Below are 21,355 nucleotides of genomic sequence, written 5' to 3' on the forward strand. Positions count from 1 at the left end.
TCCTGGGCATTCTTTGATTATATACCCAGACCAGATGCAAATTCAGTAAACAAAGGGGAAGGGAATTCACTGCTTTGCACCTGAGCTTGGTGGTGGTGGTGGTTTAGTCACTAAGTTGTGTCCAGTTCTTGTGACCCCATGGACTGTAGCCTGCCAGACTCCTCTGTCCATGCGATTTTCCAAGCAAGAATTCTGGAGTGGGTTGCCATTTCCTTCTCCAGGGATCTTCCCCACCCAGGATTGAACCCATGTCTCCTGCATTGCAGGCAGATTCTTTACTGACTGAGGTACCAGGGAAGCCCTGCATCTGAGCTTATTCAGCTCTCTTTGGTTTCTTAAAGAACTCAAGCTAAGCTTCTAAAAGAAGTGCTAGGGAAAAGGTACAAAGGAAAATTAAAAGATGTGACCTAATTCCACTTCCAAAATTTGGAACATTCTATTACTTCTAGACTTAAAAGTAGAGTGAAGGAATTTTTCAAAAAAATATCCTTGATGGTAGGGAATGAAGAGAAGAAAGGGAAGATAGCATTTTTTAGGAAGAGTAGTTAATGTTTGATGCTGAATTCACTAGAAAAGTTGGGGGACCTGCCTGGAAGAGCATGGACATTGAGGATGACAACCTGGTCTCATCCGAAGAGAAGCCTTGCGAGGAAAGGGCTGTAGAGAAAAGGGAGGCAGGTTACAAATGGAGGATCATGACAGCAAAAAGGAAAAGCTGAGATGTTCAACTTGAGACCTTAGAGGAAGAAACAGCCAAAGTTGAGTGGAGGAGACGGGGAGAAAAAGATGCTACCAAGAACTATCTTGTAGCAATGGCAGAAACTGATCTACAGTGAACAAACTGGGGAAGATATTTTTAAAATCCAGCTCCTTTGAAGGAGACCTCCATCAAGTAGACCCATTAGAAGATCTAGAGATTAACTATAAATTTTCAATTTGACCTTATCTTGTAGTTTAATAAACTAAATATATACTTGTCCACTATCTCTTGCCCTAACCTTGACCAAGATCTACTAAATTAATACCCTCTCTTTCTACTTGACTGCCCTGGCAGTGCTGCTGTTCTCACTGTGCTAAATATAGTCCCAGGGACAAAAGGGATGAGACACATGAAAGGCAACAGCTTAGGATATGTTAATATATGTCTTTCTTGTTCAAGACCAACTAATCCATCTTAGGAGCCCCCTAGAACCCCTGCTTTTTGATGTTAGCTCATTTATTTGATGACTTGGTAATGAGTAAGTCCTTCTGAACTGTGTTTCGTAATATAAATTAAATCATAACATGTGAGGGTTAAATCCCCCCACTCTGAGGGTTCAATCCTACATTAATTCTACTGTTTACTCTAAATAGAGATGACATTAATTTCATACTTAGAAGCCTAGTATATTTTGATGGTCTTGTTTACCTAAGTAGTGACTTGCAGTTAAGATTCTGAAAGCCTTTCTCTATGGTGTAATCTTTTTGTGTCAAATGCATTGTGTTCTATGCCTTAGAGGCAAAAATATATCATTCAGACTTGCTCTTGACCTAGAAAATGGGCCATGGAAGGAAACAAACCAAAGAAACAATGAGTTGCCTTAGATACATGTGTACCAAGTTATTCACTTTAATGCAAATTAGCAAAGGAATTGTCATTCTTATTCTCTAGCTATATGTTTTCTCCAGAAACATGTTACTGTATCACTAGAGGCCTGATATAGTCTAACAGATGCCTAGATGTTTTGGTATTCTCCAAGTGTAGGAGAATAAGAATAACTGTTAACATTTTTGAGCTCTTAATACCTGTCACTTACCATTCAAAGAATTTTACCTGTAGATACTAGTTTGACCCTCACAATGAAGTGGGTATTATTCTTATCCCCATTTCATAGATGAAGACCTAAGCAGAGAAGGCAAATGGCTTGCTGAAGGTTACCAGCTGGTACATGGGTAAGTCTCCAAATTTGAACCGAGTTAGCCATTGCTCTTAATTACTATATAAGGATACCTCTGATTCTATGGAACATCTACCAAAATGATATTTACCCTCTGAGCCACCAGGGAAGCCCCATTAGTTGGTATAAGATATGCTTTTAGGCAGTACATGGTCATGGCATTAAATGACATTTCCTTGAGGTTGTATCAAGCAAAGTCTCATTCCAGTCCTGGGGGGACTTGAACCCCTAATACCTGTATATCTCCCTTTCAGAGTTATCGGGAAGTTCAGGGCCTTTCAGCAGTTAAGTTATCATGATTTTATAAGGGATTCTGGCCATCCATTTATGGTATTCATATAAGACTGTCATTTTAAAATGTATTTACTTAAGCAAACAGTGACTCAATTGAAATTAATTAACAAAAGTGGAGATAGGAATCAAGACCATCCCCAAGAAAAAGAAATGCAAAAAAGCAAAATGGCTGTCTGAGGAGGCCTTACAAATAGCTGTGAAAAGAAGAGAAGCCAAAAGTAAAGGAGAAAAGGAAAGATATACCCATTTGAATGCAGAGTACCAAAGAATAGCAAGGAGAGAGAAGAAGGCCTTCCTCAGTGATCAATGCAAAGAAATAGAGGAAAACAACAGAATGGGAAAGACTAGAGATTTCTTCAAGAAAATTAGAGATACCAAGGGAACATTTCATGCAAAGATGGGTTCGATAAAGGACAGAAATGGTATGGACCTAACAGAAGCAGAAGATATTAAGAAAAGGTGGCAAGAATACACAGAAGAACTGTACAAAAAAGATCTTCATGACCCAGATAATCACGATGGTGTGATCACTCACACTCACCTAGAGCCAGACATCCTGGAATGTGAAATCAAGTGGGCCTTAGGAGGCATCACTACAAACAAAGTTAGTGGAGGTGACGGAATTCCAGTTGAGCTATTTCAAATCCTAAAAGATGATGCTGTGAAAGTGCTGCACTCAATATGCCAGCAAATTTGGAAAACTCAGCAGTGGCCACAGGACTGGAAAAGGGCAGTTTTCATTCTAGTCCCAAAGAAAGGCAATGCCAAAGCATGCTCAAACTACTGCACAATTGCACTCATCTCACATGCTAGTAAAGTAATGCTCAAAATTCTTGAAGCCAGGCTTCAGCAATACGTGAACCATGAACTTTCAGATGTTCAAGCTGGTTTTAGAAAAGGCAGAGGAACCAGAGATCAAATTGCCAACATCCACTGGACCATGGAAAAAGCAAGAGAGTTCTAGAAAAACATCTATTTCTGCTTTATTGACTATGCCAAAGCCTTTGACTGTGTGAATCACAATAAACTGTGGAAAATTCTGAGAGAGATGGGAATACCAGACCACCTGACCTGCCTCTTGAGTAACCTATATGCAGATCAAGAAGCAACAGTTAGAACTGGACATGGAACAACAGATTGGTTCCAAATAGAAAAAGGAGTACGTCAAGGCTGTATATTGTCACCCTGCTTATTTAACTTACATGCAAAATACATCATGAGAAACACTGGGCTGGAAGAAGCACAGGCTAGAATTGAGATTGCCAGGAGAAATATCAATAACCTCAGATATGCAGATGACACCACCTTTACGGCAGAAAGTAAAGAAGAAAGTAAAGGGCCTCTTGATGAAAGTGAAAGAGGAGAGTAAAAAAGTTGGCTTAAAGCTCAGCATTCAGAAAACAAAGATCATGGCATCCGGGCCCATCACTTCATGGGATATAGATGGGGAAACAGTGGAAACAGTGTCAGACTTTATTTTTGGGGGCTCCAAAATCACTGCAGATGGTGATTACAGCTATGAAATTAAAAGATACTTACTCCTTGGAAGGAAAGTTATGACCAATAGACAGCATATTAAAAAGCAGAGACATTACTTTGTCAACAGAGGTCCGTCTAGTCAAGGCTATGGTTTTTCCAGTGGTCATGTATGGATGTGAGAGTTGGACTATAAAGAAAGCTGAATGCCGAAGAACTGATGCTTTTGAACTGTGGTGTTGGAGAAGACTCTTGAGAGTCCCTTGAACTACAAGGAGACCCAACCAGTCCTTCCTAAAGGAGATCAGTCCTGGGTGTTCATTGGAAGGACTGATGTTGAAGCTGAAACTCCAATACTTTGGCCACCTGCTGCGAAGAGCTGACTCATTTGAAAAGACCCTGATGCTGGGAAAGATTGAGGGCAGAAGGAGAAGGGATGACAGAGGATGAGATGGTTGGATGGCATCACCGACTCAATGGACATGGATTTGGGTAGACTCCAGGAGTTGGTGATGGACAGGGAGGCCTGGCGTGCTGCGGTTCATGGGGTCACAAAGAGTTGGACACAACTGAGCGACTGAACTGAACTGAACACAAGTGGAAATGCTGCTTTGAAAACGTCTGTGAAGGTATTTTCACATGATTGAAGTTTGGAAACTTTCCCAATTCTTCTATTTTGAAATTCACTTTAAAGCAATAGTTTTGGCAAATAGTGAGATCCTTATTCTCTTATCACACAAAAATCTCAATTTTCTTCTGTGCATTGAAAACTCATCTGGGACAGAGTTCTCACCAGGTCATGAGGAAAGGAGAAAAATATAATGTGGTGAATTTGTCCTCTCTTGTGAAATGTGGCGATAGTGCTGCTCTTCATGTCCTTATAGGCAAAATTAAAAACAGGGCACTTTTTAAAAAGTTGTTTAGTCTCTCAGTCGTGTCCAACTCTTTGGCAACCCCATGGACTGTTGTCTGCCAGGCTCCCCTGTCCATGGGATTTCCCAGGCAAGAATACTGGAGTGGGTTGCCATTTTCTTCTTCAGGGTACCTTCCCAACTCAGGGGTCGAACCTGTGTCTCCTGCATTGCAGGTGAATTCTTTACCGATGAGCCACCAGGGAACCCCCTTTAAAAATTGTACTGATCCAGAAAACATGAAACCTGGGTGCTCTTGCTCAGTCACTCTCATAGTATGATTCCTTTCAGTCGCCCAAGTAGCTTTGAGTACTTCAGACAGGGTGATGTGGAGTCATGCCAATTCTTTCTAAAGTGCATTCAAAAAAAAAAATAATAATAAAGTGCATTCAAGCATTTTCTTCAGGGAAATGATTCAATAGCTCCTTTTATGGAATTCTGTTACATCTTTTCTCTAGGTTTATAGTTTTCCTGCCAGGACTGCAGTGCTACTTATTAATAAAATTTTTTTGAAAGATGAGATATCTGAAATAACTGTTGTAAGCAACCAATCTATTAGAATACTTATACTTGCTAACATGTTTATTTCATTTTCACTTCAAACTGGCAAGTTCAGAGCATGGTTGAGAAATACTTAAGAAGTTAGTGTTTGTTTCGCTTTGTTTTTCTTTAATGTTGCTGCTGCTGTTTCTGGCACTCAGGAGAAAGAGAAGCTAAAAAATTGGACAGATTTAAGAAAATTTTAAAAGGTTGTTTGTTTGTTTGTTTGTTTTTCTGTTTCTTCATTGTTTTAATCAACACATTAGTACTTTACATGAGATTTCAAAGTTGGTCTAGAAAGAGGAGCTACATTTGGAGATACAGAAAGATTTGTAAAAGGGAGAGGAGGAGGCCCAAATGACCAAAGTCAAGGAGACTAGAGTTGCAAGTGTTGACTATAGGGCCAAAATACAAACAAGAAGCAAAGTTGAAGGACTCCAGCAAGATTTAAAGTGGTTTTTCAGGTTATGTACGAGTTAGCCAGGGAAGATCTGGCAAGTTCAAGACTAGCATTGGTCAGCAAACCCAAAGCAACAGGATCACTGCCATTGACATCATGCTGAGAATATAAACTAGGCTCAGACCAAGACATTCCCAAGCACCTGGATCACTCTGTAGACTAGTGAATATTACTGGATTACATGGAGCTTTTATTTTTTACTAACTCTAAGATGTCTGAGTAGTCTTCTCCTTAACTTGGCTTTCCTTTGTGCCTTAAAGGATCTTTTCAGGGAAATATGTAGGTTCTCATCCTCATCTACCCTTTGGCCTCAGTTTTAGCCACGGGTGGCCATGGCTTGTTTCCAGTCAACTCGAAGCCACATGTCCGTGTGGAATCTTTTACTATCTAGTGCACAGGGAGCTGGAACAGGCCTATCACATTGATGTCATCTTTGTTCCCTTGTGAGTAGCGATGACTCAGAATACCTGCAGGAGACAGGGCCAGAATGAAATATGGGGATATTTGGGCAGGCTCATCATTTGGATATTCATCGGAAGGACTGATGCTGAAGCTGCAGCTCCAATACTTTGGTCACCTGATGTGAAGAACTGACTCATTGGAAAAGACCCTGATGCTAGGAAAGATTGAAGGCAGGAGCAAAAGGGAATGAGAGAGGATGAGATTGGATGGCATCACCAACTCGATAGACATGAGTTTGAGCAAGCTCCAGGAGTTGGTGATGGACAGGGAAGCCTGGCATGCTGCAGTCCATGGGGTCACAAAGAGTTGGACACGACTGAGCAACTGAACTGAACTCAGCCATTTGGAATCTTACTCAGTGATACTTTTTAAGATATTTTCAGTAGGTACTTAAATAGTATTTAATATGTTTAATAGATAGGGGAAGAGAAACTGATTTTCTCCTAATAAAAATACATATATACCTCTTTCTGTTGAAATGGGAATTTATTATATGCTCTGACAGTAATATTACCATTTTATCTTGTTGAATGGGATTTCTAGTGTTTGCATAACTCTGAACTGGATAGTGTTAATCAGTCAGACTCTCTAAGAGTATAAGCAACCTACATGGATATAGTTACAGAGTCTTGTTCAAAAATATAATAGTTTTATTTTTATGACTTTCATGTCAGCAAAATGTTTCTAGCTTTTCTTTATACCAGATCTTGTCATCTGAGACTAGAGATGGTTTTAGATCTTCCTTTTCAATCTAGAGTTTTAAATTTCTTTTTCTTGCCTAATTACTGGCTAGAACCTCTAGTACAACGTTGAATAGATATGGTAAGTCTTTTCTTGAGAAAAGAGGGGAAAACATTTAGTTTTTTGCTATTCAGAATGAACTGACTCTTTCATAGTTAGGTATGTTACTCAATATGATACAAGCTTCTTTTCCTACTTGTTGAGTATTTTTATCGTGGAGAGATACTAGATTTTGTCAAATGATTTTTCTGCATCTATTGAGATCCTTATGTGGTTTTTGTCCTTTATTCTGTTAATGTGGTGATTTAATGTAATCAAACTCTTATACTGTTTGATTTTCAGATGTTAAACCAACCTTGCATTCCTGGGATAAATCCCAATTGGTCATAATGTATAACTCTTTTTATATGTTGCTGGATTCAATTTGCTGGTGTTTTATTGAGGATATTTTCATCTTTTTTCTACTTTTTTGTAGTTCTTACTTTCTAGGTTTTTTTGTTTGCAGTTTTTATGGAATCTGTTGAGTTTAGCCTTTACTTAGTAAAATTAATCTCTGGACGTCCCTGGCAGTCCAGTGGTTAACACTCCATGCTTCTAATGCAGGGAACGCAGGTTCCGTCCCTGGTCAGAAAACTTAAGATCTCATGTGCCTCATGGCATGGCCAAAAGTAATAATAATAAATATAAAACTGAACTCTTCTACCCATGTTAGTTGGTTGCTACTTCAGATAACTGTCAGCTGCTTCATTCCAAGGCTGTTTCCCTGACTTATAGTGGCTTTGTACACCTTACACATGCTTACTACCAAAAATGTTCAGTATTCTATATGAAGAAGTTGTTTTAGAACTTCATTGCTATCTTCTTATTCTCAAGTGGGACTATGTGAACTCAAGTTCACATTTGCTAGTAATTTGAGGAGTGAGTATGAAAACCCAACCTCACTGGCACCTTATTTCCAGTTTATTTGGTGAGAATGTAGTACAGTTTACCAGTTCATGCCCTAGGACTGGCTGGGTCACACCTTCATCCAGGCTCCAATGGCGGGGGTTTTTAAGAACCTCATCATCAGATTCTGGCAATAGAATTCATTGTTCCTGATAGTCAGAATAGATATAAGGCCACAGAAGAGAGCTCTCTGGGATTCTTTCCATTTTGTGTTGTGCCAGCCTTGTTTTGGAAAGCATAGTCACAAAACAATATTCACATCTTATCTTCCATTTTCAGTTATTTTCTTTGGGAGAAAGGAGACAGATTTCTATTTGAACACATGCTACCAAAGCCTTGCCAATTGGTGGTAAAGTCAAGCGGGTGGAGCCTCCCAAGTTTTGAGTGTGTCTCCACGTGATTGAGCTTGTAGAGCAGGTATAGCAGGTTACTGAGACAGAGACTTGGAGCTGCCTTTTAATCTGAAGTAACTGCATCAGTGGAAAATGATTTTTGGTGTTTGATTAGAGCTGTTGGATTAGCCAACTCTTCTTGTGATAGCTCAGGCCTTTTATAACTGTTTTCAGAGAGAGAGAGAAAAGAAAACAAGAGAACAACTCTGACTATGGTCTATAGCCAGGCTTCTGTCACTAAGCAATAAAGAAAAAGCTCAAGTCGCCCTTGCATAAGTGGGAATTTGTGGTTTCTAAAGCTGCCCATTCCCCAAACAACTAAAATATGTTATTGGTGTTTGGCACTGTTTCCTATGTTTTGCTCTCCTTAAATTTCTCTTTAAAAGACTTGGAGTTTAAAGGCAGAACCACTGAAAAATGCAATTTAATCATAGAACTGTGAAAGGCCAGCCCACAGTTAACCCCAGGATGCCCTGGTTTGTTTTGTTAAGCCAGAACTTTGAACCAGGCTTATTCACAGGGGGTGCTGAAAAGGCAGGAGGGAAGGAAAAGGAGGAGGCGAAGGAAAGAAAACGAGTAGCCAGGCTGGCCCTGGAATGGCTCTGCAGTGCACCAAGGCCTTTACTCCATCTCTAGGCTGAGTGACTCCATGATTTACACTGGAATGAGTAGAAGAAAGGGAAGGAAATGGAAGGAGAAGCCAGAGCCGGGGGAAGAATGGCAGAACTGTCTCCCACACTGTGGGCTGTCGGAACAGAACAGAACACAAAACTTCCAGGGGCTCTTGGCCTCGATTCGCTGTTTTGAAAGCTGTGGGTTTTTTCTGCATTATAAAAGTGTACTCATTGCAGAGAATTTGGGAAGATACTGAAGAGAAAAGAACCGCCCAAGCAGCATGGCAGAGAGGTTCAGATCCCAGGCCTTGAAAACCTGACTCTGGGTCCCACTACTCAGTGTTTGTATAGAAACAGGGGTGGTGAGATCCCTAGGATGATGATGTGGGAATTAAAGGAGCTCACAGACCCCGCCAGGGCTGGCTACTGGAGCTGTAAACCCCCTACCAAGGTTAACTTTGAGGTACATATCTGGCAAGCTCTGTTCTATGCATGTGTGGGGGTAAAGCATGGCCATTCATCAGAGCATATAAACTTTTATCTTGCTTTTAACTCACAAATACCAGTACTTCTGAAGATTGTTAACTCCTATGTTAAAATCTCCATTGCTATAGCTAGTTTAACCTCCTTTTTATTGGACATTGTGGGGTTTCCAATTTTGTATTATTACAAATAACACTATGATATACATCCTTGTGCCAAAATCATTTTGTTTCTGACTATTTAAGATAAATTCAAATGAGGAACTACTAAAGTAGAGGGTCTGAACTTTTGAAAAGGTCTAGATACAACTGGTGGCTCAGATGGTAAAGCGTCTGCCTACAATGTGGGAGACCCGGGTTCGATCCCTGAGTTGGGAAGATCTCCTGGAGAAGGAAACGGCAACCCACTCCAGTACTCTTGCCTGGAGAATCCCACGGACGGAGGAGCCTGGTAGGCTACAGTCCATGGGGTCGCAAAGAGTCGGACATGACTGAGCAACTTCACTTATACCCACACCAGGGCTTCTGTGGTGCCTCAGACAGTAAAGAATCCGCCTGCAATGCAGGAGACCTGGGTTCAATCCCTGGGTTGGGAAGATCCCCTGGAGCAAGACATGACAACCCACTCCAGTATTCCTGCCTGGAGAATCTTCGTGGACAGAGGAGCCTGGCCACCTACAGTCCATGGGGTTGCAAAGAGTTGGACACGACTGAGCGACTAAGCGCAGCACAGCACATACCCACACCAACAGTGTAAGCAAATTCTAACACTGGAGCATTAGCCATCGTCGTTTTAAAACTGCAAATACTTGGTAATATTAGAAGCAGAAAAAAATTCTCCTTGTTTGACTTTGCATATCTACTTTTTATTTGTGAGGCTAAACATTTTATATGTTTCTTGCTAATACTATTTTTTTTCATGAGTTGTTTGACCATATCTTTTGACCATTTGGGGATAAGCTGTGTTTTCAGTTTATGTGAGTTCCTTCGATATTAGGCTATCAATACTTTATGTGTGGTATTTTCCGTAGTTTGGTTGTTTGCCCTTGAATTTTATATATGATGTTTTTTTGCTCAGTAGTTTAACTCTTATATGTCCAGATCTGTCTGTTTTTCCCCTTGATTCTTTTCCATTGGTTTAAAGGCTGAAAAGCCTTTCACCATGCTCAGGTCAGATAATCATCATTTGCATGTTGCATGTTCTTGTCTTTTTAAAGATAACTTTATATATTTAATAATGTAATGTTGGGATTTGTTCTACTTCTTGATATAAAGTGAGGATATAGTTTGATTTTCCCCCAAATGGTTAAGCAGTGATTTCAGCTCTATTTTTAAAGTAATCCATCCTTCCTGTGCTTTTTATTCCATATTTATCATAATTACATATGTGTTCTAGAATCTGTTTCTGAGCAGTCACTTCTATTTCCTCAATACCCATTCTGATGCTGGCACCAATTATTTGAATTGTATGATATATTTTGATGTCTGGTAGCATAAATACTCTTGCCTGGGAAATCCCATGGGCAGAGGAGCCTGGTAGGCTGTAGTCCATGGGATCGCTAAGAGTCGGACACGACTGGGTGACTTCACTTTCACTTTTCACTTTCATGCACTGGAGAAGGAAATGGCAACCTACTCCAGTGTTCTTGCCTGGAGAATCCCAGAGATAGGGGAGCATGGTGGGCTGCCGTCTATGGGGTCGCACAGAGTCGGACATGACTGGGTGACTTCACTTTCACTTTTCACTTTCATGCATTGGAGAAGGAAATGGCAACCTACTCCAGTGTTCTTGCCTGGAGAATCCCAGGGATAGGGGAGCATGGTGGGCTGCCGTCTATGGGGTCGCACAGAGTCAGACACGACTGAAGTGACTTAGCAGCAGCAGTATAAATACAATCTCATATTCTCATTTTTCAAATTGTCTTATTTGTACTTGCCTTTTTATTTTTCTAGATCAACTTTGGAATTACCTTGTACACCCAATATACTTTGTAATTTAATAATTGTGCTCATTCTGAATTGGATTTCTGTATTCTTAACAATGAGATTTTTTAGCTTGGAATTTAAAACAGGTATTAGTTTGTATATACATGTACCCATTCTCCCCCAAACCCCCCTCCCATCCATGGATACATGTGTATGTATGATTCAGTCCCTTCACTGTTCTCCTGAAACTACCGCAACATTGTTAATCAGCTATACCCCTGTACAAAATAAAAAGTTTGAAGTTTAAAAAATAAGAAAAAATTAAAAAATAAAGTATTAGTTTAAATTTATGGAAGAATAATGTGCTAAAGAATCAAGTGACTTATTTTATAATCTTAACTACAGATGTGATTGAATGATGACAACCAAATGCTGCCACAGTTTGTCAGGAGGTCATTGCAGAGCCAGTCACTCCCCGTCAAGTTGTGAGACTTTCACAGATTGCACATTAATATTCACTTTTTAGGTACAAAAGGAACTGAACATGTATCAAATGTTCAAATGCTTTGGTATTTTTCATTCTACATAATCAACAATAATGTTAGCTATTCCGATGATAAAACGCTTTTCAAGATCAATTCAAAAATTGCCCACTCCGGCCTTTCCAGTGGCCCACAGAATTCATCCTCCCATTGTCCTCAGGTTTGAGGAGCTGGCTAGCTCATCTCTTAGGAATTATCCATGTCCTAGGAGCGCATGAATCACACAGCCCAAGAGGTTCTGCTGAAGAACACATGGTGTTTAACTGGCAGCAGCTTCTCCATTTGCCCTCTGTGTTCACGCCGTTAGAAATGTCACCATTTGCCCTCTGTGTTCACACCATCAGATTATAACCCTGTCTGGCCTAAGACTTGCCAGTTTGTCTGGACAGCAGTGTTGGGTTCCAGGGCCTGCATTGGGAAAATTCCATAAATATTCAGTTTCAGCTTTTTTAATGAAGAGGTTGAATGCACTTGGAAAGGCCTAGAATAGAAATGGAGCATGGGCCATTCTTCTTTAACGAGTCATCTCTTTGTACCTGTGGAAAGCAACAGAGCAAGACAGGTACATTGGTGGCTAGAGTCAAAAATGCCTTAGAAACCAGGTGACACTTGAGCCAGTTATGAGAATGTGTGGCTTGAAGGGAATGGCAGCAGAGTAGGACGGATCACACAGAGCAGTCAGACAGCCTGAGTTCAGACTCCAACTTTGATGGGCTCTCTGACCATGAAATGGGGCTTCCCAGGTGGCTCAGACAGTAAAGTGTATGCCCGCAGCTCAAGAGACCTTGAACCATGAACTACCTGATGTTCAAGCTGGTTTTAGAAAAGGCAGAGGAACCAGAGATCAAATTGCCAACATCTGCTGGATCATGGAAAAAGCAAGAGAGTTCCAGAAAAATCTATTTCTGCTTTATTGACTATGCCAAAGCCTTTGACTGTATGGATCACAATAAACTGTGGAAAATTCTTTAAGACATGGGAATACCAGAACACCTGATCTGCCTCTTGAGAAATTTGTATGCACGTCAGGAAGCAACAGTTAGAACTGGACATGGAACAACAGACTGGTTCCAAATAGGAAAAGGAGTACGTTAAGGCTGTATATTGTCACCCTGCTTATTTAACTTATATGCAGAGTACATCATGAGAAACGCTGGACTGGAAGAAACACAAGCTGGAATCAAGATTGCTGGGAGAAATATCAGTAACCTCAGATATGCAGATGACACCGTCCTTATGGCAGAAAGTGAAGAGGAACTCAAAAGCCTCTTGATGAAGGTGAAAGTGGAGAGTGAAAAAGTTGGCTTAAAGCTCAACATTCAGAAAACAAAGATCATTACATCTGGTCCCATCACTTCATGGGAAATAGATGGGGAAACAGTGGAAACAGTGTCAGACTTATAAAGTCTGGACTCCAAAATCACTACAGATGGTGACTGCAGCCATGAAATTAAAAGATGCTTACTCCTTGGGAGGAAAGTTATGACCAACCTAGATAGCATATTCAAAAGCAGAGACATTACTTTGCCAACAAAGATTCGTCTAGTCAAGGCTATGGTTTTTCCAGTGGTCATGTATGGATGTGAGAGTTGGACTGTGAAGAAGGCTGAGCGCTGAAGAATTGATGCTTTTGAACTGTGGTGTTGGAGAAGACTCTTGAGAGTCCCTTGGACTGCAAGGAGATCCAACCAGTCCATTCAGAAGGAGATCAGCCCTGGGATTTCTTTGGAAGGAATGATGCTACAGCTCCAGTACTTTGGCCACCTCATGCAAAGAGTTGACTCATTGGAAAAGACTCTGATGCTGGGAGGGATTGGGGACAGGAGGAGAAGGGGACGACAGAGGATGAGATGGCTGGATGGCATCACTGACTCGATGGATGTGAGTGAACTCCGGGAGTTGGTGATGGACAGGGAGGCCTGGCGTGCTGCGATTCATGGGGTCACAAAGAGTTGGACATGACTGAGCGACTGATCTGATCTAATCTGATCTGATCAAGAGACCTTGGTTTGATCCCTAGGTCGGGAAGATTCCTTGGAGAAGGGAATGGCAACCCACTCCAGTATTCTTGCCTGGAGAATTCCATGGATGGAGAAGCCTGGCAGGCTACAGTCCATGAGATCACTGAGTTGGACATGACTGAGCGACTAACGTTTCATTTTCACTGACCGTGAAACAAGTCCCGTAATCTTCCTGTGTCTCAGTTTATATCTAAAATGAGTGTGATACTATTTCAGACAGTTGCAGTAAGAATTGAAAATAGATACAGAAGCACCCAGAACTCACACATGCTGAGAGCAATGATGATAGCTATTAAGATCAAAATTTTTTCAGGGAATGATGAGTAGGCAGGCATCTGAGAGCAGGAGATGGATGCAAGGTAGATAAAAACCAGAAGCAAGTGTGGAAACATGGGCTGCACCCAGCTGGTGGGAATCCCTTGTAGGGCCTGATGAGGAGTTGAGATCTCATCCCATAGGGGCTGAAGAGGCTTTGGGAGTTCTCATTAAGAGAATGCCAGCTCTAGGACAGCACTAACACCTCATGGTTAGCACTTGGGCTCAGAGTCCAGCTCCCTGCTCTACACATCCAAGCTGGGTGACCTTGGGCAAATGACTCAAGCATTCTAAGCCTCAGTTCTATTTCCTATAAATTATTAACAATAAAAATACTGACCTTCTAGGACTTTTTTTTAAACTTTTTATTTTGTATTGGGACATAGCTCTGCTAGTTTCAAGTGAACAGTGGATGGACTCAGCCATATATACACATATATGCATTTTCCCTCAAAATCCCCTCCCATCCAGGCTGCTGCATAACATTGAGCAGAGTTCCATCTGCTGTACAATAATGACCTTTTAGGGCTCTTGCAAATAATATTCACTGCATGCCTGCCAATGTTCCAAGTGCTTGACTTGTATTATCTTAAAGGAAATCATTAATTTAAAAGCTTAGAGCCATGACTGGCACATATTAACAGTTAATCACTGCTGTGGGGGTGGCACAAGAGCTGATGTCATTATTTTTATTGTTTGGTCAAATCTGTGTTTTAGTAAGATCCTTCTGATGATGGCACAGAGAATGTGTTGGAGTGGTTGGGGCTGGAGGCCAAGAAAACAGGTAGTTTCACACATAAGTTTAAAAGATTATTGCACTGTGTACTTCAGATCCATGCACCTTATCTATGTTATCAGATCAGATCAGATCAGTCGCTCAGTAGTGTCCGACTCTTTTCGACCCCATGAATCACAGCACACCAGGCCTCCCTGTCCATCACCAACTCCCAGAGTTCACTCAGACTCACGTCCATCGAGTCAGTGATGCCATCCAGCCATCTCATTCTCTGTCGTCCCCTTCTTCTCCTGCACCCGATCCCTCCCAGCATCAGAGTCTTTTCCAATGAGTCAACTCTTCACATGAGGTGGCCAAAGTACTGGAGTTTCAGCTTTAGCATCATTCCTTCCTCAGTTTAATAGATTAGATAACCAATGAAACCTCTTCTCAGTACAACAGAGCTGTCGGCTGTCACCCTATTTATTTAACCTATACACTGAACACATCATGAGACATGCTGGGCTGGATGAGTTACAAGCCATAATCAAGATAGGTGGGAGAAACATCAACAACCTCAGATATGAGAATGATACCACTCTAGTAGCAGAAAGCAAAGAGGAACTCAAGAGCCTCTTGGTAAGTGCGAAGGAGGAGAATGATAGAGCTGGCTTAAAAGTAAATACTAAAAAAACTAAGATCATAGCATCCGGCTGCATTACTTCATGCCAGATGGAAGGAGAAAAGGAGGGAGTAGTGACATTTCCTCTTTGGGGGCTCTTAAGATCACTGCAGATAGTAACTGCAGTCATGAAATCACAAAACGATTGCTTCTCAGCAGTAAAGCTATGACAAAACCTAGACAGTGTTTGAAAAGCAGGGACTAAATTACTTTGCCAGCAAACGTCTGTATAGTCAAGGCTATGGTCTTCCCAGTGGTCATGTACAGTTGTGAGAGCTGAACTTTGAAGACAGAGTGCCAAAGAATTGATGCCTTCAAACTGTGGTGCTGGAGAAGACTCCCGAGAGTTCCTTGGATAGCATGCAGATCACACCAGTCAATCCTAAAGGAAATCAACCCTGAATATTCATTGGAAAGACTGATGTTGAAGCTGATGCTCCAATATTTTGTTCACCTGATGCTAATGGTGATTCATTGAAAAAGACCCTGATGCTGGGAAAGATATTGAGGGCAGAAGAAGGGTGTCAGAGGATGGGATGGCTGGATGACATCACCAATGCAATGGACATGAACTTGGGCAAACTTTGAGGGACAGAGAGGCTGGGCATGCTGCAGTCTGTGGAGCTGCAAAAAGTCCCACACTACTGGGCAACTGAAGAACAACAAGTGAAATACTTATTTCAGTGAACCATGTTTCTGAAGGACAGGAAGCCCAAGGAAAACAAACCTCTAGAACTCATACAATTTTCTGAATTGTGGATAGTTTCTCTTTGCTGGAGCTGCCTGTAGCAGTAGCGAATGAATGTAGAGGAGAGTCTGTGTCTTCTTCCAGCCCAGGAGTGTGAAGATGCTGAAACCAAGAAAGGCAGGCCATCTGGGTGTTGTGAAGAAGGGTATTAGATGCTGGATCACCGTCTGCCTGCCCTTCAGTTCAGTCGCTCAGTCATGTCCGACACTTTGCAACCCCATGAATCGCAGCGCGCCAGGCCTCCCTGTCCATCACCAGCTCCCGGAGTTCACTCAGACTCCCGTCCATCGAGTCAGTGATGCCATCCAGCCATCTCATCCTCTGTCGTCCCCTTCTCCTCCTGCCCCCAATCCCTCCCAGCATCAGGGTCTTTTCCAATGAGTCAACTCTTCACGTGAGGTGGCCGAAGTACTGGAGTTTCAGCTTTAGCATCAGTCCTCCCAATGAACACCCAGGACTGATCCCCCTTAGAATGGACTGGTTGGATCTCCTTGCAGTCCAAGGGACTCTCAAGAGTCTTCTCCAACACCACAGTTCAAAGGCATCAGTTCTTCGGCACTCAGCTTTCTTCACAGTCCAACTCTCACATCCATACATGACCACTGGAAAAACCATAGCCTTGACTAGACGGACCTTTGTTGGCAAAGTAATGTCTCTGCTTTTGAATATGCTATCTAGGTTGGTCATAACTTCCCTTCCAAGGAGTAAGTGTCTTTTAATTTCATGGCTGCAGTCACCATCTACAGTGATTTTGGAGCTCAAAAAAATAAAGTCAGCCACTGTTTTCACTGTTTCCCCATCTATTTCTCATGAAGTGATGGGACCAGATGCCATGATGTTAGTTTTCTTAACGTTGAGCTTTAAGCCAACTTTTTCACTCTCCTCTTTCACTTTCATCAAGAGGCTTTTTAGTTCTTATTCACTTTCTGCCATGAGGGTGGTGTCATCTGCATATCTGAGGTTGTTGATATTTCTCCTGGCAACCTTGATTCCAGCTTGTGCTTCTTCCAGCCCAGCATTTCTCATGATGTACTCTGCATAGAAGTTAAATAAGCAGGGTGACAATCTACAGCCTTGATGTACTCCTTTTCCTATTTGGAACCAGTCTGTTGTTCCATGTCCAGTTCTAACTGTTGCTTCCTGACCTGCATACAGGTTTCTCAAGAGGCAGGTCAGGTGGTTTGGTATTCCCATCTCTTTCAGAATTTTCCTCAGTTTATTGTGATCCACACAGTCAAAGGCTTTGGCATCGTCAATAAAGCAGAAATAGATGTTTTTCTGGAACTCTCTTCCTTTTTCGATGATCCAGCAGATGTTGGCAATTTGACCTCTGGTTCCTCTGCCTTTTCTAAAACAAACTTGAACATCTGGAAATTTACGGTTCACGTATTGCTGAAGCCTGGCTTGGAGAATTTTGAGCGTTACTTTACTAGCGTGTGAGATGAGTGCAATTGTGTGGAAGTTTGAGCATTCTTTGGCATTGCCTTTCTTTGGGATTGGAATGAAAACTGACCTTTTCCAGTCCTGTGGCCACTGCTGAGTTTTCCAAATGTGCTGGCATATTGAGTGCAGCACTTTCACAGCATCATCTTTCAGGATTTGGAATAGCTCAACTGGAATTCCATCACCTCCACTAGCTTTGTTTGTAGTGATGCTTTCTAAGGCCCACTTGACTTCACATTCCAGATGTCTGGCTCTAGGTCAGTGATCACACCATCGTGATTATCTGGGTCATGAAAATCTTTTTTGTACAATTCTTCTGTGTATTCTTGCCACCTTTTCTTAATATCTTCTGCTTCTGTTAGGTCCATACCATTTCTGTCCTATATCGAGCCCATCTTTGCATGAAATGTTCCCTTGGTATCTCTGATTTTCTTGAAGAGATCTCTAGTCTTTCCCATTCTGTTGTTTTCCTCTATTTCTTTGCATTGATCGCTGAGGAAGGCTTTCTTATCTCTTCTTGCTATTCTCTGTAACTCTGCATTCAGATGTTTATATCTTTCCTTTTCTCCTTTGCTTTTGGCTTCTCTTCTTTTCACAGCTATTTGTAAGGCCTCCCCAGACAGCCATTTTGCTTTTTTGCATTTCTTTTCCATGGGGATGGTCTTGATCCCTGTCTCCTGTACAATGTCATGAACCTCCATCCATAGTTCATCAGGCACTCTATCTATGGGATGTAGTCCCTTAAATCTATTTCTCACTTTCACTCTATAATCATATTGATTTAGGTCATACCTGAATGGTCTAGTGGTTTTCCCTAACTTTCTTCAATTTAAGTCTGAATTTGGCAATAAGGAGTTCATGATCTGAGCCACAGTCAGCTCCTGGTCTTGTTTTTGCTGACTGTATAGAGCTTTTCCATCTTTGGGTGTAATGAACATAATCAGTCTGATTTCGGTGTTGACTATCTGGTGATGTCCAAGAGTGTTCTCTTGTGTTGTTGGAAGAGGGTGTTTGCTATGACCAGTGTATTCTCTTGGCAAAACTCTATTAGCCTTTGCCCTGCTTCATTCTGTATTCCAAGGCCAAATTTGCCTGTTACTCCAGGTGTTTCTTGACTTCCTACTTTTGTATTCCAGTCCCCTATAATGAAAAGGACGTCTTTTTGGGGTGTTAGGTCTAAAAGGTCTTGTAGGTCTTCATAGAACTGTTCAACTTCAGCTTCTTCAGCATTACTGGTTGGGGCATAGGCTTGGATTACCGTGATATTGAATGGTTTGCCTTGGAAATGAACAGAGATCATTCTGTCATTTTGAGATTGCATCCAAGTCCTGCCTGCCCTTGGCCCTCTGTAAAGTCTGCTCTTTTACAGGGCTTCCTACCTTAGGGCACTTTTCCATTTCGGTCTTACTGAGCCTCTAAATGTGTCACAGGTGGGAATACTATTCAGAGTGCTTTTCTCTTTGAAGCTCATCTTATCTTTGAATGTCCTCCTGTTGTAAAACCACCATTCTCATTTCTTTCTTAAGACCACGTCTAAAGCAGGTTAGTCAGCACATTGACCCTTCTCAGACTGACACCAGATGAAGTGGTAAGAGTGTTCAAACGGGCAACACACTTCACCCGCAGGTGCACTGGGAGACGTGGAATGATTGTGACCTCAGAATAGCTGGGGAATGGATTCTTAAAACCTGATACCAATTCTGTTTCTCCTGTTGATTGCAAAAACACAATCTAAAACTATAGGAATTGCGAGACCAACCAGGTGATCCAGATCAAGTAATGTGCCTCCAGGGATGAAGCGTTGAGGGGGTGAGTCAATTCTGATAGAGCAGGAGACCCAGCAGAGCTAGAGAAGGGCATTTAAAACATTTAAACGCCATTCGTAGAAAATGCAATATTCATCCTAACCAACTGCTTACTTACTAACTCCCAGTTAAGTATTTAAAAAGATAAGATTAAATGTCTAGAATTCAGTGATAATTATGTAAACAAAAACCAACCTTAAATTGCCTAGAATTAGATACGGCTATTGACACTATGCATATCTTATAAATCATTCTAATTGAGCAGGGCAGTGTTACCTTCCCAAACCTAAAAACCCATAAGTCAAGAGAACATTCTGATTAGACGGACAGGTCTCCTTGGATACAAGCATTGAATCTGATCTGGCCATGACAGGTTCACTGATAGGCAGTTTTCAAGAACTTTTGTGAAAATAAACATGTTATGGGGATAAGTGAAAACACAGGTCATATAAAACCAAAAAAATGAAGGTTCTTTACATTTTTGTAATGTTTATAATATGCAAATTAATGTATACATATTTCTAAAGCCAGGCTTTATGGCACTGTCATTGTTTTCTCTTTCAACAATTTAAGCATTTACTATAAGAAGCGGCCACACGTATTCATATAAACATTAAAAAATACAGAATTATATACATATATATTTTTTGAAGGTATGAAAAGGTTTATTACTTACATATAATTTGAGGTCTCTGGGATGAGCAGAGCAGTCTCAGGCTGGTCCAGAATGGCTGCAGAGAGCAGGTAAAGCACACTGGCTTGGGGCTTTTATTGTGGTTGAGAGTGGGCCAGGTGAGGACTGCCATCAGAAGGCAGGAGAGTGGGTGGTTTGAATCTCCGGTAGGTGTTTGGGCTTCCTTATCAGCTTACCCAGGTGTGGGGCACAAGAAGCAGGTGCGAGGCTTAAAAGCTATTTGCAGTCAAATATCAGCAGAGTTTAACTCTTTATCACAAACATCATTCACACAGTCACCAAACGTGCTCTTCCAATGTCACCACTCAATTTTTTCTTAAAAATTTTTCTTCCGTCTCCACTCTTACTGTTACTCTGTTAGTTTTAAGAATTTATCTTTGTGTGAGTATCTGTGATAGGTTTTTTTTAAAAATTGAGGTTTAAATGACATATAACATGATAGCTTCAGGTGTGCAATGGAGTATTCACTATTTGTATATATTGCAAAATGATCGTCACCACAGTAGGTTACAGAATTTCTTTTCTTCTACTTTCCTAGCAACTTTCAAATATGCAATATGGTGTCATTAACTGTAGTCATGATGCTATAAATTATATCCACATGATTTATATATTTTATAAATGGAAGTTTGTACCTTTTAACTCCCTTCACCTATTTCACTTACTCCCCACCCACTGCCTCTGGAAACCACCAATTTGTTTTATGTAACTATAAGCTAGCTTGTTTTGTTTTAGATTCCAGATATGAGGAGATCATACTGTATTTGCCTTTCTCTGTCTGACTTATTTCATTTAACATAATGCCCTCAGGGTTCATCCATGTCATCACAAATAGCAAGGTTTCACTCTTTTTTATGGTTGAATACACACACACACACACAGTATTCACACAAACATGTACACACACACATGCATGCCTCACATCTCTATCCATTGATCCATCAATGGACATTTAGGTCACTTCCATATCTTGTGCTGTGTGCTAAATCGTTTCAATCATGTCCAGCTTTTTGACACCCTATGGACTATAGCCCTGCACGCTCCTCTGTCCATGGGATTCTCCAGGCAAGAATACTGGAGCGGGTTGCCATGACCTCCTCAATATCTTGGCTATTGTAAATAATGCTGCAGTGAACATAGCAGTACATCTGTCTTTTGTTTTGGTTTCTTTGGATAAATACTCAGAATTGGCATTACTGTATCATATGGT

At 41.2% G+C, this 21,355-nt stretch overlaps 1 protein-coding gene across 3 annotated transcripts in view; it reads left to right on the forward strand.

Annotated features, from left to right (window-relative positions):
- PLEKHM3 (pleckstrin homology domain containing M3) overlaps positions 1–21,355 on the forward strand; it is a 223,240-nt gene that overhangs the window by 147,664 nt on the left and 54,221 nt on the right. Inside the window, exon 7 of one of the 3 annotated variants that reach the window (XM_070387529.1) lies at positions 1,875–1,901. The exons of the other annotated variants lie outside the window; for them this stretch is intronic. Within the exon in view, the coding sequence (XP_070243630.1) occupies positions 1,875–1,886 (12 nt within the window). The 3' untranslated portion in view covers positions 1,887–1,901. Of the gene's footprint in view, positions 1–1,874; positions 1,902–21,355 lie in introns of those variants that run through there. 3 annotated transcript variants of the gene reach the window in all.

The sequence above is a fragment of the Bos mutus genome, chromosome 2 (genome assembly GCF_027580195.1).
Source record: "Bos mutus isolate GX-2022 chromosome 2, NWIPB_WYAK_1.1, whole genome shotgun sequence".
In the NCBI taxonomy this organism is placed as follows: domain Eukaryota; kingdom Metazoa; phylum Chordata; class Mammalia; order Artiodactyla; family Bovidae; genus Bos; species Bos mutus.